The sequence below is a fragment of the Miscanthus floridulus genome, chromosome 1 (genome assembly GCF_019320115.1).
Source record: "Miscanthus floridulus cultivar M001 chromosome 1, ASM1932011v1, whole genome shotgun sequence".
NCBI lineage: Eukaryota > Viridiplantae > Streptophyta > Magnoliopsida > Poales > Poaceae > Miscanthus > Miscanthus floridulus.
In genome coordinates, this window is record NC_089580.1 from 158,862,392 (window position 1) to 158,882,196 (window position 19,805).

General features: G+C 46.2%; 1 protein-coding gene and 1 pseudogene across 1 annotated transcript; both read left to right on the forward strand.

Annotated features, from left to right (window-relative positions):
- Nucleotides 1-1,912: 1,912 nt before the first annotated feature.
- On the forward strand, nucleotides 1,913-3,247 carry LOC136499630 (acid phosphatase 1). The gene is made up of 3 exons (XM_066495218.1): nucleotides 1,913-2,331; nucleotides 2,460-2,666; nucleotides 2,916-3,247. Exons 1-3 carry the CDS (start codon nucleotides 1,913-1,915, stop codon nucleotides 3,091-3,093), a joined length of 804 nt encoding a protein of 267 aa, XP_066351315.1. The 3' UTR covers nucleotides 3,094-3,247.
- A 5,811-nt stretch (nucleotides 3,248-9,058) lies between these two features.
- On the forward strand, nucleotides 9,059-11,762 carry LOC136499640 (large ribosomal subunit protein uL16-like; annotated as a pseudogene).
- The last annotated feature ends 8,043 nt before the right edge of the window (nucleotides 11,763-19,805 follow it).

Below are 19,805 nucleotides of genomic sequence, written 5' to 3' on the forward strand. Positions count from 1 at the left end.
CGTGAACCTCTAGAGAAAAATCGGTTGTCTCTTGTCATTTCCATTCTCTCGGTGATTGACTTTATCTTCATCTTGTGATTGGTTCATCCCCTACACGTCGGTATAATCACCCTACTCACTTATTTACATTCTTGCAAACTAGTTGATACAAGCTCTTTAGTGTAATTAGAATTGAGAGCTTGCTTTATTATTTACATTCATCTAGTTGGGCTCTTTAGAGTAGCAAGATTGAGAGCTCTTAGTGAGTAATTACATTGGAAGTTGTGTGCCTAAGTAATCATTGCAACTAGAATTGTTGGATAGGTGGCTTGCAACCCTTGTAGAGCTAGAGCAAGTTTGCATTACGCTATTTGTCATACTAATCAAATTGCTCTAGTTGATTTGTAGATTTTTAAATAGGCTATTCACCCCCCCCCCCTCTAGCCATATTAGGACCTTTCAGCACGCACCGGTGGCCCTCCTGGCAAACGGCGCCAGCGGCGGCTTCGCAGCGAAAGCAGAGCATGCCGGGCATCAGCTCCTGCTGGCTAGTGGCGCCGGCGGCCCAGGTCCTGTGCACCACCGACGAGGGGCCCTGTATGCCACCGCCTAAAACCCTAGCGCTAGCAGAGGCAAGGCAACGAATCCGGTAAAGACAAAACAAAAGTTAGACAACAAAGAAATCACGAATTGAGGAGGCTGTAGATGAGGCTGACACTATGGAGAAGGCGGAGCAACGGAGCCGGCGATCGGAAGAGGCGGCGCTGGCGATGGAGAGGGGCGGTGCTACGAAGACGGGGCGGCGGCGTGGGCGCTGGCTCCTGCCAGCACACATCGCGGGGAGGAGGTCGCGGCCAGGCCCGTCTGGCGTGCCACAGCGAGGAGGGATGGGGGAGGGGAGGCGGTGGAGGGAGGAGAAGCGCAGGGAAGAGGACGACGGGTGGGAGGCGACGGGCTCCTCGTAAGCTGACAAGAGGATAAGGACGCCTTCTTTTTTTTTACAGTTGATGGAGCTTCAATCCACTATGTGAATTCAGGATCAGACGCGTTTTTTTTTTTTTTTTTTTTTTTTTTTTTTTTTTTTTTTTTTTTTTTTTGTCGTGGACAAGGAGGCGGCCACTACCAAAACGTTTTGCCCCGCTGCATGCGACTGTTGATCGGAGGCACAGCCGCACAGGCCATAGTTGCCTATTACTCTATGGGCGGAAAAGGAGCCGCCGGTAGCCAAGGTAGCCATCCCACGATCGCAACGTCGCCGTCAGGCTGCAGCGGCGGCGCGGTTGGGTCCACGTGGCGCGCACCCGGGGCGCTGGTGGTGCAAATCAGCAAATGGGGGGCATCATCCTGAGGTGGCCGTGGCCTCACTCTCCATCACCGAGAGAAACAAACAACCTAATCCTGAATCCGGTCGCATTCGGGGAATATCTTCCGGCCTCCCGCTAATTCCATGGCGTAATCATGTTTTTGCATTAGCAGCTTGCTCTCGCATTGGGCGGTGACGCTTGCTTTCGCATTGGGCGGTGACTCGTGCCATCGTCCTGAACTCACTATAAAACCCATGCACTGAGTGTTACCTTGACACCAGCCTGAGCCTGGTCTCTTCTCTTGGCTGCCGCATTGGCAGGCACATCCAGGTAGTCGTAGCTCTATCTCAGATAGGACTTTCCCCCCCTTCTTTTGACTCAGGCTTTGCTTCTACTATCTTTCTTTGCATTGGTCGTGCAACGGATTGTGATGGTGACATGAAATGAAATGAATCTTACAGTCTGTTCGCGAACGTGTTTTACTCTGTCATCAGAGAAAAACGTTGCCAAGCATGAACGGCCACGTTTGAGCTGAATTCGTTTGATATCCAACCTATCTCTCACTGCCAGCTTATATATGAATAATGCCTGCAGGCTGCAGTGGCTGCGGTACGTCGGTGAAACCTGACATGCTGACGAGCGGCATGGCTCCAATGGTGTCGCGCACGCTCGCCCCGTGGCGGCAGGTCATGCTCCTGGCTCTGCTGCCGCAGCTGTTCCTCAGCGCCCCCGTCGTCGTCGTCGCGAGGCAGTGGCAGTGCCTGTGGCCGGGCCAGGCGTCCGACGACGCTGGGTGCCTGAGCTGGCGCGTCATGGTGGAGGCCAACAACGCCCGCGGGTGGCGCGCGGTGCCCGCGCAGTGCGTCGGGTACGTCAACGGGTACATGACCCGGGGCCAGTACCAGTGGGACCTGGCCGGCGTCATGGAGCAGGCGTCCGCCTACGCCGACGAGATCACCGCCGACGCCGACGGCCTCGACGCCTGGGTGTTCGACATCGACGACACCTGCCTCTCCAACCTGCTCTACTACGAGGCCAAGCAGTTCGGGTACGCACGGCATGCATGTCGGCATGGCTCGACCTCTCGATCCACTGCTACTGCTAGCTCCCCTCTGCATGCCGTTCTCTGTTTAGCATCTGACCTGCGGCTCGCTCTGGGCGTCTCTTCTCTTCCAGGGCGTACGACCCGTTGGCGTTCAAGGCTTGGGCGAGCAGGGAGGCCTGCCCGGGGATACATCCGGTGCTTGGGCTGTTCACGACGCTGCTGGACAAGGGCTTCAAGGTCTTCATTCTCTGCGGGAGGGACGAGGAGACCCTGGGCTCGTGCACGGCAGCCAATTTGGAAGCAGAAGGCTTCTCCGGGTACGAGAGGCTCATCATGAGGTGCAGTGCAGACAACTTCTTCCACTTGGTTCTATCTTAGTACTAGCCGAGCGTAAAACACGCAGTGCGTCGGTGACGTGGACGGCTAGTTGAACATTCAGAAGATTCACTGACAATAGGAAAAGGCCACTGGACGGTCCTCCTTTCACGAGCAGCCAGTCACGATCTCTATCTACCTCCAAATTGCCACCAGGAACGTCGTCATCCAGATTGTGAAACTGCGTTCTGAAGTGTCATGTCTGCTTGCAGGACTCCGGAGTACCGAGGGCAGAGCTCGTCGATCTTCAAGTCGGCGATGAGGAGGCAGCTCGTGGACGAAGGCTACAGGATCCGCGGCAACGTCGGGGACCAGTGGAGCGACCTGCAGGGCGACAGCGTCGGCGACCGCGTGTTCAAGATACCCAACCCCATGTACTTTGTCCCCTGAAGCAAACTGCTCAGTCATACAGTACCATGGACGGGGAACGGTGCCTGATTGATGTCCTCAAAAAAGAAAGGACGAGCATACAGATTACTCCTATGTAGGGAAAGTGTCAGAGCGATCTGTAAACGAATGGCCAATGCAGAATAAGCACAGGCCGTAAAGAATATACTAGACAAGAAGAACAGTCTTTCTTCTGCTTCAATACCAGAATGTTTTTGTAACAAAACAAGTACCACAACAGAACAATCCTTTCGCATAGCAAAGAGCTAGAAATGCAGCGGGGCTTGCTCCCTGACGATGCAGTAAGCAAATTCGTCTAACCGCTTGCCGCAGGCGCAAGCAGGTCCCGCCGGCAGGGCGGCAGGCACGGCGCACGGCCACGGGAACAGTTGAGACAATCAGATCAGCAGTGGCCACCGGCGTCACCCACTCACCCGTGGCGTGGCGATCACGGGCCGCCGCCGCCTCGCTTGCCCACCAAACATTCGGCCCGGCCCCATGGTGTAGTCAAAACCAAACCCATAACGACGGCCCAACGCGTCTCCACGGTCCCCAGCCCACAACGACAAAGCAAGCCTCCGAGGCGTCAGCGTCACGGCCTACGATACGAACGAACCCCAGCCAGCCCAAACGCAAGCCCCGCCGATTGGCCGCCCGGCGCCACGCGTTCCCGGCGAACCAGAACCTCCCCGCACTTGGCCTCCCCGCCGCCGCGGCCAGCCGGTCTTCCTCTATCTCTCTTATATATCCACCACCTGCCTCGCCTTCTCCCGCACGCTCCGGAACGGAACCTCACACACAGCACAAGGCTCTCGAACCCACCAGCTCACCACTTGTCACGTCCAACTTTCCGCCATGGGCAGGAGTAAGCACCCAATTCCTTCAACCACTTTTCGTCGTCCATTTTTCCTCTCTAGACCTGGAAATGATCGATCGTGCATGCAGTAGGTTGTTTTTGTACTAACGATGGATTGTGCGCTGCGTGCATAGGGCCTGCTCGGTGCTACCGTCAGATCAAGAACACGTGGAAAATGAAACTTAGACCGTCAGAATCTTAACTTAGCCTAAATAGGATCACTGACTCAAACTTATGCGAAATATATCTTAGTGACTAACCAGAGCCTATGGACGCCATCTGTATTGTTGGAGATGCGATGGGGATCGTAGATGTAGAAGATAATTTGAGTTCACCCGCCTGAGGATTTGAACGTCCTCTGTCTGAAGAACGTGAGGAACCGGGTAGCGGCTGCCTTCTGGACCGAGAGGATCTGAACAGGATAGACGTGGGTGACGGCCTTCCTAAACCCTCCTGCGTCTAATTAACCGGTTATGTGAATAGTCATAGGGATGGATGGGATGGAGACGCTAGAGGCGCCTGCTCTTATTTATAGTTGCGCTGTGGGCCAGGGGGACGAAGTTTAGAATTCTAAGGGTTGCCGCCGATCACAGCAGTTCTTATTTAGTTGGAAATGAACGACGAGTGGGTGGATCAAAAGCTTAACGCTTAATTAATCTCATAATGAAGTTCGTGATTAGCCAAACATCATATTCCAACATTCTCCCACTTGATCGAACGACTAATGCAATTATACAACTAATGTTCACTTTACACTTATATTCACACTCAGTACTACAACAAGACCAGACCAATGCGTCGTCAACAGCACTTAATCGTCACTGGGACCCCATTACCCATAGCTCACTGCAATACTGTGTTAGAACGCTTATTTCTTATTGGGAGTATATGGCCCTATTACCAGCAATCAAGTTAGAGACTCTGCACTAAAACCCAAATTGATTTGCGCGCTCATAAATGGGATAAGTATTAAGCCTAAAATAATCAAATATGCTAGCATCAGCTTAGTTCTTTTTTTCAGGCTTAATAATTTGATTCTGGGCTTTTTGTTTCACAACATATTATTTAATCAATGTTAATAATTTGATCCTGGGTTTTTTCTTTCACAACATATTATTTAATCAATACGTTTGGCATCAGCATTTGATATGATGTTACTCGAAATAATACTATAACTCAACTGTAGGCCTATAACAGTATGTCAATACTCAATATTGGAATAATATCTCTTAAGCCACAGGGCCTGTCGTATTCATGCCACTAATTTAGCTCATCTTAAAAACTAATTGTATTTGAAGCTTTCAATAAAATTGTCCTTTTTCTACGAGAGTAGGTATAATTTAATTGTGCACTTTCTTATACATACTCAAGAGAATTGGCAATCGACTAATTCTTAATTCTTATAAGTGGCATGATGATTCTTTTGGTGTCTTGTCAATAACTTAAAATTATTTAGCACCTTTCAGTGAACCTATTCTAGATTAATAAACTAATATTTTTGCTAAGTATCCCGATACTAAGTCTAGACTAGTATTGACTTGAGCATCCTTAAAGTTAATGATATCCAAAGCATATGGAACGTCTTCCTCTTCAACTGTTACTAACTTATTCTTAGAATTATTTAAGATAATTAATCTTACTGCGTTGTGCAACTGCACTGTGCAAATAGACAAGTGTGGCATTAATTATTCAAACTCTATCACTTAAGCATTCATTTGATATGCCTTTTGTGATAGTTCTAGTCCTCAATTGGTCATGTATTGGTGTATTTCAATAGCCAATAACTCAGATGCTTCACCAAAATATATCATATTGAAAATATTATGTGAGTAGAAAACTCTTATGTGACATTCCTATTGTCACGTAACTCAACTTCACCCATGTAGAGTATTAGGACAATAAACTTTTTCACCTTTTCTTATAAACATTGTCCACTTAATGAAATTCTAAACCATAGTGGGCTATGTTCTTAGTTTAAATCTTTTAAAACTTCCTTTAAAGTCATGCATAGAATTAGACCCTTTTATAGCCTACTGGTTTGACTTCATCAGAAAACTTATTAACACCCATATTTTATATATATTTATGGACCTAAGCTCATAAAATTGCTTAGTTTAGAATAACAAAATTCATCTTATGATGTAATCATCTTATAGATTTATCATGAATCACAAGCAGATTAATAACAATAGAGGTTTACTTATGTGCCTACTTATCAACTAATGGTTGCTACATATATTTGTTGTGGCTTACTAATAGACTCTTAAAAATCCACAATAGAAATTGTAGTAATTTAAATGGAGGTATACTAATGCATTCTGGCACAAACTGAGATATTTATGTCTTCTTGAGCCATCGATACAAAAAAAACTAAGCCCGTATCTCTTCAAGATTTAATCTTCCACCTTTGTGAACTCCCGCTAGCTCCCACTGATTTTTGCATTCTTTAGGAACACGTTCATCAAATCTTAACTTAGTGAAATAGTTATACCAGTAGAAACACAATCCCTTAGACTTTGCTCCCACTGATTTCTGTGTTCTCCAGAAACATAATCAGGGTGCCATGTTGACAGCTCATTTACTTAGAATCTCAATTCTTATCCTTAGCTAGACTGTACTTATGTCTTGTTGAGGTTTTGCCCAATAAAAATTTTATGGTAAAATATTCATCAATCAGCGTTGGCCAGAATGACAAATATAAGGCATATAAGTCTCAAAAAACAAGCTCTATGAACTAGTCTAATCAGCGTTGGTCAGAATAAACTAGAACAAAAAACTTGATGGACATGCAAACACTAATCAGCATTGGCCAGAAATAGTGAAAGCAAGTCATACTTTAATTAGAGACTCATATTGGGCTAAAGGACAAAATTAGTATGTTTTTTTTATTTCTCAAGTTCGATGCTTTATAATCTTATTTGAATAGAGTATCTCTGAGACAGTCCATTCTCTCCTTCGAAATGTGGCTTAAACAATAGTGACACAATTTCGACAAGGTCTCATCATCTTGATTAATGATTAACTTAAAGATAAAACTGACATAAAAAACTCATACTACAGGAAATAAATATATTTGCCAATTAATAAGATAAATTATAATGGAATAAATTTGATGGATTCGTAAACTCCAAACTCAAGAATATTCGTTTAAAAATACAAAGTATCTCATACTAAGATGACATAAGCATCATTAAGAACTAAATTTAAAACTAATCTAATGGGAAGCTCCAAGGCTGGACTTTATCTTTATTCCATCAATGGCTTCTTAGACTTTGCTCCCCTTGCTCCCCTGTTTTGGTAAGACCTGAGGAGAAGTTAAGATATGCATTATTGCACCTTAGTTAATCCACCATGTGTTGAGAAAATATCTTAAGTAAAATTTATGAGATAACTTAAATTACCTGTCTTTCGAAGCCATTCTTATACTTATCATCAATTTGGTAACTTGCAAAATTTGCAGACTATTGAAAACTTATCATTTTGAGCATGTTTGTTATGATTTTCTGGTATAGAATTCATAAGGCAATTTACCATAAACTCATTAGCCACATCTAATCCAAGTGCCTTTAACTCATAAGCCATATCAAATAAGCTCTTAACGTGGTTACCCAGACCACTTATCCCATCATAACGGGAATTAAGTAACTTATCAAAAAGAAAAATCTTTCTAAAGTGTGCTCTTATGGAGTTGTGAAGCTCCTTAGCACTTAATTTCCTGTTATTTTTATTAGAAAGGAACATCGGGATCATGTTAACTGAGAGCGACCATTGTATAATTATTTTGGCAATCCTATCGGATTTCTGCCATTTTTCTAATTTTGGGATGTGCTCCTTCATCCTCTCAGCACAGTACACACAAATAGGAGAAGTAGCACGTGGTTTTTCCTCATGAAGCACATAATCGAGGTCCAGCTCCTTGAGAATGGCATGCACCTGATTATTCCAAGTAGGAAAATTGGTGCAACTTAGGGGTTTTATTTTACTTATATAGTCTGCATAATTTACTGAAAAATTTGAAGCAAAATAATGTCTCAATTAGTAAGCTGTATATAAGATGTACTTAAAGCATGAAGTTAAAATATCGTTGGTCAGTATTAACAGCATGCTTAAGAACTTTAATTTGCATCATCGTTGGGCAGAAAACAAACCAAAATTCGTCTTAAATAACTTATAATTAAAGTCAACGTTGGTCTGAAATTAACTATGAGTAATCTCCGGTTAAACTTCTCGTTGGTTCTATTCAACTAGAGACCATCTTATTATACAATGGTGGATATAATGTATATATAAATATAAATACTTATAATTGAATGTAAAATATTGCAAAGCTTAATCTTAGAGCATCAATATAAAAACATACTAATGCTCAAGAAAACATAGAATTAATACTGGAACTAAAACTAAAAACTCCAACTTAGAACTTATTTAAATGGTGCATAAAAATTAACTAAGTAAAAAGCACTAAAAAAAGTCTTAAACTCAAATATTCTTAGCAACATATTCCCAAAACATACTTATATTTACTTAAAGATCATAAAAAAACAACTTAAACTTCATATGAAATGGGAATATGCAACATTATGTGGGCCGTAAACTTATTTGCAATAAAGCACTAATTAATTTACTGATGCAAAAGGTAAAGCAAAACTTTAATCTGAATAATAATAATAAACAATAATTTGGATCAGAATATAGCCCACTTAAAAAAATTATTATAATTCACTCATGGGCTAACTCTTGCGGCAGAAACAATGCACAGTTGGCCCAACTTATCGTGCTGCACGCCTCTGAGCAACAATTGGAAACTCAATTTAAGAAGTAAATTACTAATACACTGAACTAGATTATCGAAAACATAAAACTCAATTCAGCCTTTAACCAACTCAGCACGGAGCAGTCCAAAAGCACAGCGCCAGGCCACGGCCTGCTCATGGCCGAGCCAGCCCATGCGGTTCTTCACTTAAAAACCCAATAACAGCCCAAAAAGGAAAAACCCTAATGTCAAGCGATCTCAAACGTCGATCTTAATCTGATGGCTACGATTCGTCCTGAGCTCATATAAAATATTGGACTAAAACCCAGTGGCCCTCACTCTCTCACTCCTCCCCTGCTTCTCACAGCACAGCGCCGCACACAGCAGATAGAGAGGAGCGCGAACCGCGCGGCACCGCGGCGCTCGGCTCACCGGTGCGCGCGTGCGGCAGAGCCACGCGCGGCTCCGTCGAGCCCGGCTGCCTGGTGCCCTTATGCGGTGGAGTGGAGGACAACGCAGGCGGCCACATGCTCAGCCCAGCAGCAGCGACGCCTAAGGCCCGCGTGGCTGCACGCCGTCAAGATGGCGCTCGGGCACGCGGCGGTGGTCGCGCCTTCGGCCAGCTGCGTAGGGGTGGCATCGGCGGTGCCTATCCTCATTAGCACGCGGTGGGGTCAAACCGTAGGGCACGTACGGCGGCCCGAACTAATCGACGTGCGTGTGCGCACCCTTATGCCTGCGGCACAGCCAGCGGCTGCAACGACGACCCAGGCAAGAGCATGGATACGAGCCACGCATAGCCGGCAGCGGCGACCCGGCCTAGAAACCGAGTACGAGCCGCACAGGTGCCATATCCATCGTTGATGCTTATGGTTTGGGGAGTTTGATTAATTTGATTCACTCCCCTTCTTCTAAATGCTTAACTCAGATTAATTTTGTGTACTTTGAAATCAATCGCACAAAATGGCATTTAATCAGAGGCTAATAACTTAGGCCAACATAAAAAATACTGGTCTCTAATTGCCGAACTTAGACATGAATTATTAGACTTAAGCTTAGATTGATTGAAATGTCGTGATGCATATAATTTCATCTTAATTTCAACTTAAGATGCTCGAAGAGAAAAACTAATTGCTTATGTTTTATGGTAACAGATCGTACATCAATCTTAGCCATGCATATATAACCGATCTGCCTTAGGCTTTATTACACCTAATCACGCATAAAAAAATACTCCTTAGGCACGAAAATAAAACTGAAATATGCATCTTAGACTTTAACATATGGGAAATTAACTCAGGCATGCAGAAACGATCATGATAACAGATCTAATCTTAGAACTAATTATACTTTGAACCTGACGAATCAATCTAAAACGTATCTGTTTCAACTGCTAGTGTCATCTAAACTTATTTAGCCGATCTGATCATGTGCTAACATCCAACTTAAAAACACAGTAGATTAAAACTGAACTGATCTTAACAGAGGCATAAACAAAACTGACTTTGGCCTAGTATCATGTTAGGACTAAGCAGGCTCTAATACCAATTGTTGAAATGAAATTTAGATTGACAGGATCTTAACTTAGCCTAAACATGATCACTAACTCAAACTTATGCAGAATGTATTAGTGACTAACCAGAGCCTATGGACGCCATCTGTATCGTTGGAGATGCGATGGAGGTCATAGATGTAGCAGTTGATTTGAGTTCACCGCCGGTGAAGAACGTGAGGAGCCAGGTAGCGGCAACCTTCTGGACCGAGATGGACCTAAATAGGATAGACGTGGGTGATGGCCTTTCTAAGCCCTCAAATGCCTAATTGACCGGTTATGTGAATAGTCACATGGATAGATGGGATTGAAACGTTAGGGACGCCTCCTCTTATTTATAGTTATGCTGTGGGCCAGATAGCTAAACCTTTAGAATTCTAAGAGTTACTGTCGATCACGACAATTCTTATTTAGTTGGAAATGAATGACGAGTGTGTGGACCAAAACTTAACACTTAACCGATCACGTTCCAACAGAACAAGCCGTACCCCAAGTCGCGCTACTGTTCCCGCTGTGCGTGCACCCGGTGAGCTGGGAGAAGGAGAACGTGTCGAGCGCGGCCCTGGAGGCGGCCCGGGTCGCGTGCAACAAGTACATGGCGAAGCACGCGGGCAAGGACGCGTTCCACCTCCGCGTGCGCGCGCACCCGTTCCACGTCCTCCGCATCAACAAGATGCTCTCCTGCGCGGGCGCCGACCGCCTGCAGACCGGCATGCGCGGCGCCTTCGGCAAGCCCACGGGGACGTGCGCCCGCGTCCGCATCGGCCAGGTGCTGCTCTCCGTGCGCTGCCGCCTGCCGGGACGCGCACGCGCCCGCAGGCGCACGAGGCGCTGCGCAGGGCCAAGTTCAAGTTCCCCGGCCGCCAGGGGATCATCACCAGCGGCAAGTGGTACGTATAGGTGCTTTAATTGTTGCCGTCAGTGGTCATTTTGCTTTATATATGCTCGATCTCAGCCTTTGATGCATGTGTGTTTCAGGGGGTTCACCAAGTTCTCTCGCGCGGAGTACCTGAGGCTCAAGAGCGAGGGACGCGTAGTCCCCGATGGATCCAATGCCAAGGTAACAGCAGCAAAACTACACAGCTTGGCTTGGCACCTTTTCTGCCTCGCGTAATTAATTAAGCTGCATCGCGTGTTCATCTTCAAGATTTATGATTCATGGGTCTTACTGATACGATCATACTAACCTTGCTCTGCGCAGCTGCTCACTTGGCACGGGTCTCTTGCTAATCACCAGCCCGGCAGAGCGGTGTATCCACCCTCCGTCGCAGGATCCGCTTAATGGCCCCGTTCACGTGGGCTTAAACTCGACTTGATTCGTTTCTTTTTTTTCATCCGGAATAATATTTTTCTCTTATAAATTCCTCCAGGTTCATCCATATTGTTTCAGAACAAGGGTCAGACGGGTTGGGCGTGTGCCAGCCTTCGGTCTTCAGGTCTTCGAGAGGTCTGATGAGGACATGCAGATGCAGAATTGCAGACGCCCTACACCGGGTTGCTCAATAATACACGAACGTCTTACGTCTACCTGGCGTATGTATGTATATCGGGCGTTTTTTACGGAGATGCAAGACGATGTTTACATGTTTGTACTAGTGCTGGTCCGGTTCGCTGGTCTAAAATTTGGCTGAAATTGACTGATTGTGTGAGAGAGAAACACTGTTCAACTGATTTGGTGAACAGTAAAATATGAGGGGAGCAGCCGGCTGGTCTGGAACTTCCAGACCAGCGAACGGCCCCAGCGGTCCAGGCCGGTTTACCTATGGAGCTATGTTCACTTGGAGCTGTCCAGGCCGGTTTACCTATGGATCATTGTTATATACGGTGCGCACTTACGTCAATAAATAAAGGTGCATTGTTATATACGGTGTGCCGTAGATTATTCGATGTGTATCGTTATTTATGTACAGTACTCTTTTGCCGATCTTAAAACTGTGAGGCTGAAACGGTTCTTAATTAGAGGTGCCCTATCTTTTTAACCGCGTTCAGATAAAAAACATTAGAAATAATTTCGCAGACGCATCTGTCCCTGAAAATTAAGTTCTGTTCACTTAGCTGATAAGCTATGGCTGAAAGTACTGTTGGCTGATTTGTTACGAGAGAAAAATAATGTTCGTTGGCTGAAAAAGTACGACTTATAAGCCAAGCGAACATGACGTCTATTTTCAGATGTAACACCAACCTGCCTGTTTATATAGATATTTTTTTAGGTTGTCGGAAGCACCAATCGCAATTAGAAATCAATTTTCAGTCACTCATTGGTAATATATGTCCGTACCTATAGAAATAGGTGTAACACCAAAAACTTCATATTTTTAAATTAAGCCAGATGAAGATGAGCTTTATTCAAACTTGGAGAGATCAACGAGATCTATAACTTCATAGTCGATGATTTGCTTTTTTTTCTATTTGAAAATGAGTTTCAGGTGACCCAAATATATGTATCAAGGTCTTATATTTTAAATTTCAAATTCTATTTTTTTCACAAACATGCCTTGACGATGCATTAGCGTGTGTTTCATTAAGAAGAATAAAATTACACCACATAACTGCGAGAGGGCTCTTGTAGCAGGGGTTACAAACCATCAGTGGTAGACAATCCAAGAAAAAGCAAGGGGGAGGGATTATAAAAAAACAGGGGGAGGAGATCCTCAACCACAATACCCAATAAACATGCTGAGCCTATGAAAATAAAAGAAATCGACATAATAGTTGTCTATAGAGAAACTAAAACCATGGCGACAAAGCATCCACCCAAAAGAGACAACACGAGCATCCACAAACATCGGCGGTGAAGTATCCGCCGGAGGAGAGCCCCAAATGACAACGACAGCAAAGCATCTGACATAGGAACGCGATCTCGACGGTAAAGCATCCGCAGAGACTGAAGAATTCGCTAGGTAAGAGACCAACGACGGCCAAGCATCCTCTATTTGGGGGACCTTCTAGCTTTTCAAGCTTTTAGAAGAAGCAAAAACTGACAGAAACTCCTACAAGCATAGCCTAAAAGTACTTAGGTTAAGAGCAGGACATACCGTCTTGGAAACATTGTGTTATAGTGACGGTCCAAACTACATAGGGCCTCGAGGACCTATGTCACTTTAGCTACAAAATATAGAAATATAAATGTTGTACTAGAAGATAATGGAAATGTGCATAGACCACAAGAGCATAGCCATACCATCCTCTTCTCATCACACACATAGTCAGCATGTCCTAGTTCTCTTACCTAGTTTTGCTCAAAAAAAGATTATTCCTCTCCATTTTTGTTTTGAAAAGTGCCACCTTGGTGTGGCTTTCCAGGAGGCCAAGGTGTGCGTGGGGAACCCCCACTGGCCACTGGCCCGTCCGCGATTGTTTCTCTCCATCTCATGCTTTCTCAATCTCTCTCATCCCTTGCAGTTCTAGTAATATTGGTTCATTCTAGAAACACATGATCTCTTTTGTCCCTTGCAATTCTAGTAATATTGGTTCGTTCCGAAACACATGATCTAATGGTAGCAGAAGTTAGGACATGTGTTGAAGATTCAAGGGATCAAAATGACATGTGGCCAAGTGACTGAAAGATCAAGATTAGTTGCCACTTATATGGGGGATAATAGATGCTCCTTGAAGTTTATACCTCGCAATGGACTACAGATTCTACAAGACTAGAACCTCTGGGTTCAAATTTATGAGTCAATCTAAAAGTTCTAGCCTCGACCTGGAATTGCCGAAACATAGAGTACAAACTGAATGAAACTACGCCTATGGAATTCTAGTTGGATGCACAAGTTCTCTCAAGTTCCAAATGATGTTTCGAGTCCATTCGCCTAAACTTACTTAACACATTAAGGCTCCTAGTTTGGGTTTTGGTGATTGGTGAACACAAGGACATGTGGTTAACTTTGTTTTGAAGGGTTAATGACAAAGAGCTTGTTATATTAAGGCCACTTGGTTTTCTTGGTTAGGTGATTGGATTTGATGTATGGTGCAAGGATATTTGGGGAGGCTAAGTAGTGTTGTCGGGTTCATAAACCCGGGGTCCCTCGAGGACCGGCTTCCACGCCCGGGCTCGGCCTAGGAAAAACAACATGTAGTTCATAGGCCGGCCCAAGAGCCTAAAAACACAACGGGCCGGAAGGGCAGTCCGGTCACTGACCACAAGGTCTACCCAAAAGAACAAGCACCCGCTCGTCAACTTCTTCGGCCCACCTCTCCGACCGGAGCACTCGCTTCAGGCACCAGCCGCCTCCAAGCGATCTCTCCAATCAGAAGGCATGGCCCAAAATGCTGCTTCCTACTCTGACCCCGCGACTCCGACCCCACGACCGGGGCTTGTGGGAACCCTGCTCACCGCTCTTCTCCGACCAGCGCACTCAGAGCCGACTGGAGCCATCCGACCGGGGGCACCCCGTTCGGAGGGCACCAGAAGACGTGCGGAGAAAGGCAAGGCAGGCTCACAAGTCAAAACCACTGTACCAGGGACCATACCCTGCACGAAACAGTACTCTACAGCCACCCTGACACAAATAGTATTGTAGGCGCCGACATCTCCCCCTACGGTATTGTAGGGGCCGCTAAAAACTCCCATACGGTAAGCCCCCTACGTGTCTCTGGACATTGATCGTAGTATGGGCACCAGGATTTGCCATACCGGGATGGATTCAAGAAGACCAGAGTTCCTCAGATCGACATCAACACCCCACAACCACAGAACCACTAAGTTTCGATCGCAACCCTTCCAGTCGGAGCCAACCGAACCTCTTATACACCCTATCTCTCTTCCTCTCGTTTGTAACCCCACAGTAAACTTCGAGCACCTGGGCTCAGGAATAAAGTCGCCGACCGACCCTAACTGGACGTAGGGCATGTTGCCCAAACCAGTATAGATCCTATGTCATTGAGTGCTAGGCCACCTCCGATCACAACGTACAGCAAAACTACAAATATTTACTAGTTGGTCATTTTCTGCACCGACAGTTGGCGTCGTCCGTGGGGAAGACATTATACGTTCAACACTTTTCGGTCATCGGATGACCCATTTTTCCGCCACCCCCGCCGTGGCTGGCTCAGGCGATACGATTCGCTTCGGCTCGCTGGAATTTCCCGCACTCTCGCCGGCCGGAGTGTGGGCTCCACCCGTCTTCGAGCCATCCTAGGCCTTCCTCTTCGGAAGCCTGGACTTCGTCGCTGACCGACTCGGCGTACTCCACCTCCGTGAGCAGGCTCATGACCCGGCACCCATCGGAGGGACATCCTCCATCGACTTTGGGACGCGCGACTTCGACGACGCGGCATATGCGCTTCATTCCGAGCAAACTCTCTGCTCAAACCCCGCCGTGAGTAATATACATGTTGTTATTTATGTACTATGCTCTATCTTCCGCCAAATACCCAGTGGGTTACCGTTGTCCCCGTCGCAGCCGCCATATGGCCAGTTACCCTACGGCCTCGCGTCTTCCGCGGACGCATATGCCCGGGAGCTCCAAAAGGTGCTGGCGCCACACCCTCTCATGTCTGAATTTGTGGGAATGGCGAGCTATGCTCCCACATGTTTCCTTGACATCATGGATGACGACATCGGGAGTGACGACTCTAGCATCGGCGATGTGGCGCCTAGCCATCGTCGGTCCCGGGAGTACGTTGTGGCGGATGCCCTGGAACAACAGCTAGGGGTAACGGAGTCCTTCTAGACCCACGCCCCACCGGGCCCTCATGCGGAGACCCCCAAGCTCACACGTGAGCACGGGGATGATCTACGACGATAGTGGCCGCATCAGCCACCAACTGTACCAGCGCGCTCGGTGCACCACACTGTGCCCCGTGCGTGTGGGGGTATTAACCCCTATACCCTTACGGCTAGGCTTGGGCCGGCCCAGTTTAGGGGGTCTGATCCACTAGAAGACAACACGCGGCTCGGCCGATCTGCTCGGAGTCCCGCGCAAGGAGTCAATACAGACTTAGAGATCAAGCAAGATCCTGGTCGGTTAGAATAGGAATCGTTATCAGGCCACCTATGGCAATTGTAACCGATTAGGATTAGTTTCCAGATCTGTAACCCTGCCACCCAGACTATATAAGGCGGGCAGGGGACCCCTATAACAGAACCGACCAATTATACAAAATTAAGTAAGAAAATCATCCGCCAGAGCAGACGATTTAGCAAACTTAAGCCCGTATAACCCGGTAGTCCGTGAAATCACGAAGGATTTCAAACCAACTTGTGTCCCAGCCATGATCGTAATAAGTTTAGCGGTCACCATCACATATTACATAAAAAGTTGCATCACGGATACATCAGAGTTTCAACATAGTTATTACAAAACCAGTTCGAATAAAGTAGCGGAAGTCATTTGTTCAAACCACACACACACTCACGCGGAGTTTAAATATAGTGCCAGCGAATGATCATCTCCAACAAAAGCATCAGATGAGACGTAAGGAATGACTATGCCCATGGTCCTAAGCATCACCCATCGCAGGATACAGGCAGTTGATATAGTAGCCGTAATACATCTGCCCATCTGCAACAAGTGGGAATAAAACCCTGAGTACGAGAAGGTACTCAGCTAGACTTACCCAACATAACCGAAAATAAATGACACCAAGGATTATGAAGGGCTTTATAGTAGGGTAGTTGACTCATTTACAGAAAGAAGCATTTTTAGCATTTCAAGAACCTTTCGAAAAGCATTATTGCCAAGTTAATTATTATTAACCTGCCAACTAGATTTGCACCTATACTAAAGTAAACATGTGATTAAGCAGATAATGATAACCAATGATCATTAAACAACTTCCATACTGTCATATTCATTATAACTGTCCAAGTGTTCCATAACATTTACTACGATGAAGTAACTCAAGTCAAGTGCTCACTATCCAGGAGCGATGGCGATTCGAATCGATTCCTAACCAGCTGGTGATTTGTTCCTTACACAAATCTCACTCACCCGCTAAAGTGAGATATTGATCACCGAGTCAACTTTCCAGGTATCTCGAGTTTGCCAGGAACCACATGTACCTGGGGGCCGACCAACTGCACTTTGGCCTTATCATCCCGCCCCCGTGTCCTACCACACCTGCTCCGGCACAGTGCGTTGCGGGCAATCTACTCGGCCCGAAAAATCTCCCAGCTTCGCGGTCGGAAGGTACTTTATCCGGCCAGCTAAATGTAAGGCATGCGTTCAACATGACTCGAGGCCCAACAACGGCCGGTCCTTAATCGACACAGACGGAAAACACTACAGTTCAAAACCCTGCAAGTCTCCGTCCGGTCTCAACTTCATTTAACACTTAGTTATACCATGACTTCATAGTCATCCAAGCAGATCCAGGTAACCACCTATAGCTCGCAGGTGACAGGAAATCACCTGACTTCTACTGGTCTAAGCCAGCTAAGCATTGACTCGACTGCGGATACCAGGGTAACAAGGATATAGTATAACAAAGGTAAGCAAGGTATAATGCAGCAACGGTTGCAAACAACTCCTGAACGTAATGCATCAATTAAAGTAAAGCATTTAATTAAATAATCACAAACCGGGAGAAAAATGCTCCGGGGCTTGCCTCTCTCGAAGGAGCTCGAACGGTGATCGGGGCACTCTGGAAGTTCCTCAACGTCCTCCTCGTCGGCTTCTGGCACTTCCTGCTGCTGCACCTCGAGCTGCTCCTCGGGCTCCTCGGGTATGACGACTGGGTTCTCGGTTTGCGATCCTGTATGATGCAATGCGCGTAAGTGATTATGCAAACGGTGCATCGAAGGAGATGAATGCAATGGATATGTTTAAATGCAAGGTAGTCAACATCATCCAAGAAACTATACTACAAGCACATGTCATCTACTGCATTCTCTTCTACTACTAATATGTTAAGTTAACATATCTTATGAAATGCTTCAAAGATACACCAAAGCTTTACTGATTTCTTAATCACACTTAAGGCAACACTTGCTTAAACCCTAATTAATAATAGGTTTGAATAGCAACATATATTTCTGATGCTCCTAAAAATATGAGAAAATTACAGTAGCATAATACTACCCTAAACAGACTACCATAAAAATTCCATGGCATTTGGATAAGTAAACTATCCTACACAAAAATGACAAGCTATAGCATAAAAATGAGCATGAAATTACTTTGTACTATGAAAAGTGTCAAACAATAGATTGAGTATTTTTCCTATGTTCTTTATAGCATATAATCATTGTACAAAAATTATCAGATGCATGTTTTATGCAACTTTGGCTCTTTAGCAAAAATAACAAAAGTCAGCCATTAAAGGGACTTGAACTACACCTCAAAATTTTCCCACAGCACATGCATGAAATATATTTTTCCTAAGAAGTACATGACACAAGAAGATTAACAAACTTGGAATCATATTTTTCTGAAGCCTATAGATTTTTCTACATATTTTTCAAGTTATCAGCAATATTCATGATTAAATAAAGTTCTACAGAAAAGTATCCCAAAAATGACATGCAATAATTTTCCCAAGTAGATCTGATGATAAGGAACCTAGGAAAATTTGTTCCAACCAATTTGGAGCTAAAAGGAGTACACAACCATTTTCTAAAGCATTTAAATAGAATTATGAAAAAATCATTTTTGAAACCCTTTTAAACTTTATGCTCAAAACTGCTAGATGCACCCGGTTATCCACCCACAACCCGCGCCAGAGAGACAGACAGGCGGTACCCAGTGGGTCAACCGGCCCCACTGGTCAGCCGACCGGAGGCAGGGGAGACCGGTTGACCGGCCACCGCTCGACGACGGCGAGCAGTCCGGCGAAGGGAGTGGCACCAACATGCACAGCACACTACCCCGCACCGATAGAAGTACAAAACGGACCCCCTAGCCATAGCGGATGAGGTCGCCGGCGGCAATGGCGGTCGCTGCGGCGCTGCGCGAGGTACGCCGGCCAACTCCGGCCCTAGCGGCCCGATCTGAGCTTGGCGTGAGCAACAAGGTGACGCAGAGAAACTGATGGAAGGGAGAGAAAGGAGTGAGCAGGCTCCGGTGGTGCTTGGCCACGGTGAGCACGCACTCCGGTGAGGCGTCAGTCATGGCGGAGCTCGCAGAATCAGCAAAAGGGGTCCTCACCGGGGCTCGATTGACGTAGAAACTGGCGCAGCAGGTGCGGCTAAGCAAAGCGGGGCTCGTGGCTCACTGGAGGCGGCAACGACACGGAGGCGAGCGAGCTGAGCAGCGGTGACTCACCCTGCGGCAATGGCGGAGGCGCGAGCTCGGCTCTGAGCGAACTGGTGAAGCGAGGGGACGCGGGCGAGACAAATAAGCGATCCCTCGGGCGCGTGGCGTCTTCGTGGCGGCAATGGCCTGACCGGTGGGGGCAGCGCCGGCGTATGGCTTCCACTTGGCGCGCTCAGCCAGACGGCGATCGGCCACGACGGTCTGAACCCGAAACCCTGTAGCGCGATTCAGTCAAGTCCCCAACGTCTGACAGCAAGTTTTCAACGAGCAAAAACTCTTAAATGGTGACGATCCAGCTCTAGGTTAAGTTAACAAAGTTGGAGATTGAAGTGAGATCTACAACATTTCTAATTAGCA

What these genes read in the sequence shown, in the direction of transcription:
- LOC136499630 (XM_066495218.1), top strand. Translation starts at nt 1,913, where the DNA reads ATGCTGACGAGCGGCATGGCTCCAATGGTGTCGCGCACGCTCGCCCCG. An exon ending in TACGAGGCCAAGCAGTTCGG is followed by an intron (nt 2,332 to 2,459) that starts GTACGCACGGCA and finishes CTTCTCTTCCAG; the next exon opens with GGCGTACGACCCGTTGGCGT. An exon ending in TACGAGAGGCTCATCATGAG is followed by an intron (nt 2,667 to 2,915) that starts GTGCAGTGCAGA and finishes GTCTGCTTGCAG; the next exon opens with GACTCCGGAGTACCGAGGGC.